Source organism: Indicator indicator, chromosome 7, assembly GCF_027791375.1.
Source record: "Indicator indicator isolate 239-I01 chromosome 7, UM_Iind_1.1, whole genome shotgun sequence".
NCBI classification, from domain to species: Eukaryota; Metazoa; Chordata; class Aves; order Piciformes; family Indicatoridae; genus Indicator; species Indicator indicator.
Window position 1 is genome coordinate 28136318 of NC_072016.1, and position 10328 is coordinate 28146645.

Sequence of the window (10328 nt, forward strand, 5' to 3'; positions counted from 1 at the left end):
CTATGTTAGCTTCACCTAGGTTAGAGATACAGGTATGACATACACAAGGAACAGGCAGATAGGAGGCTGGGAAATAACTGCAAGAGCAACAAACGATCTATGAGACAGATCTTGCCCTGTTTATGACTTCCAGATACTCTTCCACTTGCTCTTCATAGGAACAATTTTCCTACCGTTTTTCTTATCTGCTGATAAACATGAATACCTCATCTCCCTACAACCTATAAATATTTCCTAGTAACACAATACAACTAAAATTAATCAATCAATCAGACAGTAATTATTTCATTTGAGGGGTGAAATCCACACAATCATGTATGAAGATTAGGGCAAGAGTTTCTGCTGATATTCTGAAAGAGACTGTGACGCTACCATTGGGATGCAATTTCCTTTTACTTTTTCTTATGAGATTTAAAAGGATGTTCCTCACTTAGAAGGTAAGACATGCATCCAAAATGATGAATTCCCATTCTAAATTTGAAAAAAATGGACCAAAATAATTCCTGTCTATGATGGGTTCAGAGCACTTTAGAAAGTGTCCTGCAAATTTCTATCCACAAAGTAGGGAGGGGAGACAGAAAATAGCCAAATGCATTACACAGCAAAGAAGAGATGTAAATACAGGCATCTGCATTTACAGAGGACAGGCCTTGTGCCTACTGCAGGCTGCCAATCTACTAATGTTCACATCAGCTGTCTTGGTTAGAAAATATTCCTAGCTGAGGCGTTAAACCTGGACTGGAGCTCTGTCCTTTGCACTACACACGAGACATGACTTGGGAAGCACACAGGTGCTTCCAGCAGCTGCTGGGAGGTGGTAACTCTAGAGTGTATACATCAATGTACCTCCACAGACAGACACAGATGCTTCTCCATTTCTAGTCTTAGAATCACAGAATCATTAAGGCTGGAAAAGATCTTTAAGATCGAGTCCAACCATAACCCAACTACCATGAACACTAAATATTTTGTTGTTGCAAAACCACATCTAGACACTTTTCTAACACCTCCAGGGACGGCAACTCCACCACCTCCACGGGCAGCCTGTTCCAATGCCTCACCACTCTCTCAGTAAAGAAGTTTTCCCGAATGTCCACCTAAACGTCCTCTGGCACAACTTCAACCCGTTTCCTCTGGTCCTATCCCTATTTACTTGGGAGAAGAGACCAACACCAGCCTCACTCCAATCTCCTTTCAGGTAGCTGTAGAGAGCAATAAGATCTCTCCTTAGCCTTCTCTTCTCCAGACTAAACAACCCCGTCTCCCTCATCCACTCCTCATATGCCATGCCCTCCAAAGCTCTCACCAGCCTTATTGCTCTTCTCTGGACATAGTCCAGTACCTCAATGTCTTTCCTATGCTATGGTCTTCTTTTACAGCCTTCAGAAAAGTTACAGTTCTGCCCTTTCAGGTCAACCCGGGAAGCCTGTTGGCAAACACACTGGTACTACAATAGATTGGAATAGATTTATTATTTAAAAGTGAGGACAAAAAAGCAGAAAGTAAGATAAAGTATGAAAATTCTCAGTTGGCAGCCAAAATACCAGCAGAAGTGATATTTGGTCAAATGAAAAAAAAGTCTAATCAAGTGCTACAACTACCAAGATTCAGGGCAAGAAGTCACGGGAATTCTAAATTAGAGAGATATTTGCATATCTTCAGCTATGTTCTCCAGTCACTCTGACAGCAGCTGCAACACACCCCTGTCTGCTATTCCCTGGCTGAATGAAATTGTCTGTTACTGCAGGAAGGTTCCAGATCTCCAGGTCTCTGAACATCAGATTAGTTTATTGTGGGGTCTTAGTCACACCATGGAAGACTGGGAGTCCTACTTTGCATTTCAAAAGGTATGTTTCCTCAGACATTATGCAATAAACCTACCCTTGGTAAGTTTAGTTCTTTACCTGGCTTTCCTCGTGGCTTTTTCCATTTTCTAGCTTTGCAATGGGCTTAGGTTTTCTTAGCTTTAAGTTTCCCATTTCAGGCTTTAGAATGTAGTCAATTACAGTCTGTTGCTTGTGCTGCTGAGTATCTTGCCAAGGCCTTTCCTCTAAGACAGCAGTGTTGTCTGGATAATTTTCTTTGTTTTCATCATCTCTGTAAGAAAATAATATTGAAATTCATCAGACAGGACTTCAGAGATATATCAGAACATTCTGAAGGAATAACAGCAACAAGTTCTGAATTTTACCAAGTTGAGTAGTCTTCACATCAAACTGCATATGTTAGTAGCATTACTCCGTTCACTGTCAAATCCCAAGCTAAACTACTCTTAGTATTATTACAAACTTAACAGTGGGGTCATTAAATAAGACTAATTTTAGAGGCACGTTTTAGCTTCAGCCTTTTAGTTCATACTCACCAAATAAAATCTGAAAGTGTCTTATTCTGAAACTGTCTTTTTTCATGCAGAAGACCTCTACCCATTCAATGATCCACAGTCAGTTATAATCTCACAAAAATGCCATCACATTCCATAATTATTCCCTACAGTTGAACTGTCCTCCTGACAGTAACTGTTTTGTGGGACTTTGCACAGAATCAAAAAAAAGGGCTTAGGTTGGAAGGGACCTCAGAGATCATCCACTGCATCCTCCCTGACATGGGCAGGGACACCTCTCAACTAGATTCAGCTGCTCAAGGCCTCATCCAAACTGGCTTTGAACATCCCCAGGGAGGAGACATCCACAACCTCCCTGGGCAACTTATTCCAGAGTCTCACCACCCTCATACTGAAGAACTTCTTCCTAAGATCCATTCTAAAGCTACTCTCCCTCAGCTTCAAACCATTCCCCCTTGTCCTGTTGCTAGACACCCTTCTGAAAAGTCCCTCTCCAGCCTTCCTATAGGATCTCTTCAGGTATTGGAAGGCAGCTCTAAGGTCCCCCCAGAGTCTTGTCTTCTCTAGGCTGTACAACCTTAGCTCCCTCAGCCTATCCTCATAGCAGAGGTGTTCCAACCCTCAGATCATCTTTGTGGTCCTCCTTTGGACTTGCTTCAATAACTCTGTGTCCTTCTTATGATGGGCCACCAGAACTGGATGAAATATTTGAGGTGAGGTTTCACAAGAACAGTGTAAAGGGAATCACCTCTCTTGCCCTACTGGCCACACTCCTTGATGTAGCCTAGAATACAGTATGCCTTCTGTGATGCACGATTGCACTACAGCTCACATTAAGCTTCTCATCAATCACTACTCCCAGGGCTGTTTCTTCAGAGGTGATCTCAACCCACTCTGCACCCACCCTGGATTTGGGATGCAGGATCTTGTACTTTTGGACAAAGCACAGAAAGTAGGCTCCCAGTTTAGAGAAAAGTTCCTCCCGTACAACAGTACATCTGGTGCTTTAAAAGAACACTGTTGCTCCTGGATGCAATCAATCTCCACCTAGCCTACAGAGTGCAACCTATCCTAAGACTTCACTAGTCCTACTTAGTCTGCTGTAATGCCTTCCATTGGCATCTCCCTGGCACCATTAAGAAAGCTACTGCAATGCAGTATGTGAGACTGCCTGCTTAGTTGACAGGATGAGCAGATTGGCATTACCGCTCCAAAATCCGCGGCTTTTGCTTAGGTTGCAGGTGGAATTTCAGATGTTAGCTTCAGCTGGTAAAACCCTAATGGTTTGTTGAGAGATGACCTGTCTCCTGGTATGAAACTTCCACAACTGAGGGGATAAGGGATGATTGAATTAAGCCCCCCTGTGATTTCTTTTAGAAAGCATGATTTGCTAATCCAGCATTTTCTCCTAAGGGTTATGAGATGCCAAATTCACTTTCCATCTGTGGCCCATCAGTGCCCAGATGGATGCTTGCAGGGTGCCTATGGAATTAAACACCATTGCTGCCCATGCCTTCTGCATCAGAGCTGCATCTGAATGATAGTATGAACACAGTTAAGAAGACAAACCATAACGTATTTACTCACATAATAACAGTAATTAATACTGTTTAAGCAAAAGAATAAAAGACAAATATGCATTTCCCTGAAATACTAATAGCCTTACAGCATGTAATACCCCCAAAATTCTGCATTCCCTTGAGAATAAATGTTTCTTTCTAATGCTTTAGCAGAGGCATCCTGACAGCTTTATTTGCTCCCAATGGATTTCAGAAAAAAATATACAGTAGAATACCTGGAGCTGGAGCTGCCTGCTTGATCTTCATATACAGAGTCTGAATCCCCGTCACACCTTGAAAATGGATACAAGATAATTGCTGATATTCTGCCAGCTGGAGAAATTTAGCTTTTAATAGCATGACAGTGTAGCTCGAAATATAAACAAATTTCTCCTTCTCACACCTTAGTTGGGGTCATTTAGTGCCATAGCTGCTCCATGATAGTCTAAATTTCAGAGAAAGAAAAGGATTTGAGTTGTCAAGCATGCGTAAGTTGATACATAGTTTTCAGCCCAATGGAAATAAGGATGAAAAAGATTTCAGATTTTACCACAAACATTACAGGAAAATTACAAAAGATTCAATGTTTTAATGGCTCCACATTTTTATATAAATACAAATATATAAATAATTACTTGAGGGTGTTTTATATTAACTATAGTAGAGCAGTCATTCTACATGCAGCAGGAAAAAGAATCCCCAAATAACTTCAAAAGTGATTGTTAGCCTTAAAAAGTGAACACTGTGGAATTATTTTAATATGCCTGAAGAATCCTAATCAATTACATCCCATTAAATTACAAACACCAGAACTGTCATAAGGCTGCCTAAGCAAGGAGAAGTCTGGATAAGTATGCTAACCCCTCATTGTTGAACACAATATCATGGAGCATGGTTGAACCTTGTGGAATGATATAACTGCAAAGCCTAGGAGCAGTCCTACTTCAAACAAACATGCATATGTATACATACAGCCCTAACAAATACACACACACACACACCCCCCCCCTTTTGGACTCCTCACCCTCTGTTCCTACTCACAGAGCACACGTGCTAATCAGGCCTGGGTGGTCTGAAGTTTGTTGGCAGAAGACTCTCTTTATTATGGGGGAAGCAGCCTGTACTTCCACTGACTTGTTAAATTTTCAGAAGAGCTGCCCCACTTAGGAGCACATTAAGTGATAAATTCATGGCTCTGCATTGCATTTTGATGGCAAGGTTTCCCCACCAGTCTTCCGCTGGTATCTCTATCAAAAGAGAGACTGCAGCAGAAAATATTTAAAGGGACACTCAAGCGTTTACACTTCCTGAATACATCAGCATATGATGAAAGCATTTGCTGCTCACAGCTGAAACACAACTGCAGTTGCAGATCTCCCCTAATCACACACTGTCCCTGCAATGGGACAAGGCAAAGTGAGATGACAGATGTGAGATGGGGCTGATGCACAAAAGTGATAAATTCAGTGTAGAAATCTCATCACACCTTCCCCTCTGGTGTGTCACTAATTACCTCACAGCTAACACCAGCAAGGTGTGAAGATAGGACATATTGGGGGTATGAAGAAGGAAGCCTAGTAGGAAAGGAACCAGGAATCTGGATGGAAAATAATGGAAAATTTTTGAGGAAGAAAAACATAGCAAAAATAATACACCGTGAGGAGACAGTGCCAAAGCCAGTTCTGGAAAACACACACAAGAATAGGGTAGTATGCCACCAGGTGTACTGTGCAGCAGGAGCCAAGCCACAGTCAACAGGGGCCAGAGACCCCCTAAATGGACAAACTTTTTCTCCTGCATGTGCTACAGGAAGACAGGGTGGAAGAAAGAAGCTCTACTCCTGGCTTCGCTCACCCCCTCCTCTCAGCAGTTGCCATGCTTGGCAGCTCTTAGTCCTGAGAGACCTGAATGACCGGGAACGCTCTCTGGAAGGAGGGTGGATGACTGAGCACAGGTCCCTCAGCCTAGGTTATGTGTGCATACCCCTCATCTTTGGAAGATGCCCTGGGGGGTGCTTCCCCTGAGCTGGCTGTAATAAGGTGATCTTGAGAAGTAGAGATCCTGACTTGGCATCTATCAATTGATAGAAGTCACAAAACAAGACTGAACTTACAACAACACAAGTGAGCATGCCAAAATGTATTGGAAAAAACAGACAGCAGTAGATAGGAAAGTAAAAATTAAACAGATATATGATAGAATAATAGAATGGTAGGGGTTGGAAGGCACCACTGGAGATCAGAGCAGGGTCACCTAGGTCAGGCCACACAGAAATGTGTCCAGGTGGGTTTTGAAGGTCTCTAGACAAGACTCCACAACCTCTCTGAGCAGCTTGTTCCAGGGCTCCAGCACCCTCACAGTAAAGTTTTTCCTCATGCTGAGGTAGAGCTTCCTGGGTTCCAGTTTGTGTCTGTTGTCCCTCATCCTATCACAGGACACCACTGAAAAGTGACTTCCGCTTGACAGCCATCTTTCAGATGCTTCTAAACATTAATAAGATCTCCAGATATGGAGCAACACACTCTGAAACAACAATTTCATTTTTCTCTTTGTATGAACAAGTATTATCCAAGAAAGCTCACTCACACAAGGCAGTGCTTAAGGCTAAGATCATAGCAGGATCTGTAAGAAGATGAATTCATAAAATAATGTAAATATCTATCATTAAAACACAAAATGCTTTTACCTTGGCTTCTTTAAGAAATGCAGCTCATGTATTCATGCTACCTGTCTGCACATATGAACATAGACATGCAGACACACCTCTCCTCTCACCAGTAACTTCTAAATCTTGTTGTCCAACTTTAGCTGTATTTAACAGATAGAAGGATATTCAAGAGTTCGATATGTTTTGTGAAGCTTGTGGTCATGTAGTAGAAAGAGCTCCCACCAGCCCAAAAACTGCAGTAGTATCTTGTTTGTACCTCAAACATCAGAAAATATGCCACAACAGGTTCAAGTCAGAAATCCATACAGGTTGAAACATACACTGGGCAGGAAGTATGCCTATTGACAAAACAAAGTGATGTGAACTCTTTCCCTTCATTTCCAAATATAACTACTGTCTCTTAAAAGCACATCCATTAGGCATGGGCCACAGGTCAGAGATCTTGGGGATCCCAGCGTAGATGGACCACTCCTCTGACTTTGTAGTCCTGCAAATTTATGCTTCTTCTAAGGATCTCTGGTTTAACGGGATTGGGTTCTTTAACTTCCTCCAATTTTTACCTTTCCATAACAATCATTTTAATATAATTTGAAAACTGCCTCCTTTTGCTGATTTGACCTTTAAGATCTTCACATGAACTACAGGAACACACAGCCTGCTGGAAGTTTAGCAGCCCCAGGCACTTACTTTGTCTGGATAAATGTTCCTGAAAGATTGGATCACCGATTTTCTATCATCCAGGAAGCTCTGGTTTTGTCTTTGCCACAAATAATGACAGAAATTGTCAGATGAGAGTGCCTAAAGCTGCATGTCAAGCTATCCATTTATTCTGCTAAACAACAAACGTAACCTATTTTCAGATGTGGCCAGCACAAACAACTATTGCTGGAATCAGTAAGAATTGTGTGCCCTCAGCAGTTCACCAAAACAGGCTTTAGGTGAAGGTTCTAAACAGAATTTAGGGAAATCAGCTCTGGAACCCAGACAATGCTTCAGTTAGACAATGCTTTTCAGATGTCATTGTTCACTTGCGTTGTTTTCTAAAAGCATGTTTCTACTGCTGTGCTTGGAAAGATAAGATCAAAAATTAAATGAAGGAGATTCATGCTTCAGGCAATGTCTTGCCTCAGCCTCAGCTCTGCCCTGCTGCTGCCTCTCAGCTCAGCACAGCACTGGCTGCATCCCTCTGCTTTTCCCCAGGACTGTGCTGGCGCTGCACAGTCAGCTTTGATGCCATCCTAGCCCTTGTCTTCATAGACACATAAAGCACCACAGACAAAGGCCATCACCTTCAAGTCCCAGAAACCTTAAGGCTGAGGCAGACACAGGGGCCACTCCAGAGGAAAATTTGCAGAAAACAATGGATGTACTTAGGGGCAGAGAAAGGGAAGGGGACAGACTATAAAGAAATGTGCTATCTGTAATATGGTTATTCTTCTGTGAAAGGGGAGCACCCCAGAATTTTACAGGCTACAACTCATCACTTAGCCAATAGGGACTTGGGAAAATAATTTAAAAATTACTTAATGATTTATTAGCTTCTGTTAAATCTTTCCATATCTGCCACAATCACACAAAAAAGCATGGCTAAGTTAAAATATAAATAAAGCAAGGCAATATAAGCAAATAAAGCAAGGCAATATAAAAGAGGAAAATTATTTTGATCACCATGAAATGTTACATTTCCTGTAGTGATGTTGACAACAGTTAGTTGCTTTGTCTGCTTTCCAAATATATCCTGTCCCCACAACATTTAGACCAACCCTTCACTGTCCAGCTGGGGTTTATTTTAATTATGAGCACTTTAGCAGTGTAAAACTCCCCTAATGCACACCAAAAAAAACAAAAAAAAAAAATCTATAAATTGTTTCCTTGCTGTGAAACTGCTGAAGAATCTTCCCTAAAAGCTTTTAAAACAATCAAAAGCACACAAAATAACAATTTAAAGAACACCACAACTGAAGTGTTTCAGACTGAAAAGAGCATTTCTTTTGTAATAGTTTCTTAAGCCTTTGCCTTTCTAATGCTCTCCCTTGTCCTGTTCTGTTGTCTCAATGAAACAGCAACAACAACAAAAAAACGCAACATATTTATCCTTGTGATGATGATATAGATGAAAGGCCTTCTAATGAGTTTATGGAGTTGATTACAAAGAAATTATGTATTTGGTACTTGGACTGTCTACATAATGTAGTGGGGGTTTGGGGGGGGGGGGGGGGGGTTTCCCAAAATCTTTGCAAATTTTTTTTTTCTAATAATGCTTGCAGGAAGTACAGAGCATGTGGTTTTCGAAAACTGACAGACTGGTGTTTGTCAAGATCGTCAGCACCAGAAATGAGCAATATTTTCACAGAAGATTTATCCTACACTGACAATCATGCATTTAAACACATGTGATGAGCATCAAGCATTCTCCCACAAAGGTATTGCACTGCTAAATGGTCACAAAGCATGCAAAGGCAGCTGTTTCATGCAATCCTTCCCATACAATCAGTCATATAATTAGATCACAGAAAAAATGAATCCAAATATATGCCAGATACCTTGGGACTTCTCACATACTACTTACGATTATTCTCTACAGTAACTCAACTCATCATTTTTATTTAAAAATAAGGACATCTTTAAAGTGTTCACTTACTCTGCTAAAGCTGTCGTGTTGAAGGAATTATCCTGAATGCTGAAACAGAAACAAGAAAACATCAGATAAGTCAGCAAGGCAGGCAGGCTCCCTGTATCCTTCTCAGTGGTAGGAATACATGCACAAACATGGCATTGCAAGGCAAGTCTCTGTGTGTCAGCTCTACATGCACGACTGTACCTTCGGCTGCTCTGCACATGCTCATAATCAAGGAACCATAGGGATTAGTGCTAAAACACTCACAAAGCCCATCCAGCAGCACCCTGAATTAATACAGGGATGCAGGTAGTCAGTGAGGCTCAGAAAGGGTTTGTATTTTTTCCAGCTGTAACAGTACTGCTAATAAAGGCTTAGGCTTGTAAACAAGTATTTAGCATTCTATCCTTTAAACGCTTGCTCTATATAACTGGCTCATCAAACACTGTTGTTTTGATTACTTAAATAGGGTTGTTCAGCTAAGATCTCTGGAGGCTTTTCTTTCATGTTTAGTGGTCTCTCACACACTCAGCTCATGGCCAAACCCCAGGGGAATCTCTGAAAAAAGTGATCTGGCAGAAAGGACAGTTCAAGTAGCAAAAGGTCATTAAACTAACAGCAAGCAATAGATGAAACCATTCCTGTTAAAGGAATGGGCTGCCATGCTCCTGCAACAAAATGTTTCAGACCTGATGTAATACATTCAGTAGAGGTCAACTCAGGATACCGTAAACTGCTGTTTGTGGTAGGAGAAGAATCCCCCCTCAAAAAATACCTCTCAAATCCAGTAAATATGCAGGATTTGGATAATCCTGAAAAATTATAGCAGCAGGGGAAAAAAACAAAATCTCACTGCTACATACCATAGATAGGATTGCTTTTGGTTTGTTTTGGGCAGGGAAGGAAAAGGCAAGGCAGACAACAGCGTTTTATGAGCACTCCTGTCTGCGACAATGGCACCTCGCAGATGACAGCACCTAGCGGAGCAGGGACACAGAGCACCGTGGCGTGCTTCCCCCTGCAGCAGCTTGTGCCGCTGCGTGGTGTTGACACACATTTCCCAGGCGGCAGCAGCAGGCAGCAGCAGCAGGCAGCAGCTGCAGCCGTGACAATTTCCCTTCTTTCACTACCAGCGCTAATAGT

General features: G+C 41.8%; 1 protein-coding gene across 1 annotated transcript in view; it reads right to left on the reverse strand.

The window, feature by feature from the left end:
- FAM13C (family with sequence similarity 13 member C) overlaps positions 1-9271 on the reverse strand; it is a 53023-nt gene extending 43752 nt beyond the window's left edge. Inside the window, exons 1-3 of the mRNA XM_054382424.1 lie at positions 9210-9271; positions 4137-4193; positions 1905-2097 (exon numbers count right to left, since the gene is read on the reverse strand). Of these exons, the coding sequence (XP_054238399.1) occupies positions 1905-2097; positions 4137-4193; positions 9210-9271 (312 nt within the window). The remainder of the gene's footprint in view (positions 1-1904; positions 2098-4136; positions 4194-9209) is intronic.
- Between the last annotated feature and the right edge of the window lie 1057 nt (positions 9272-10328).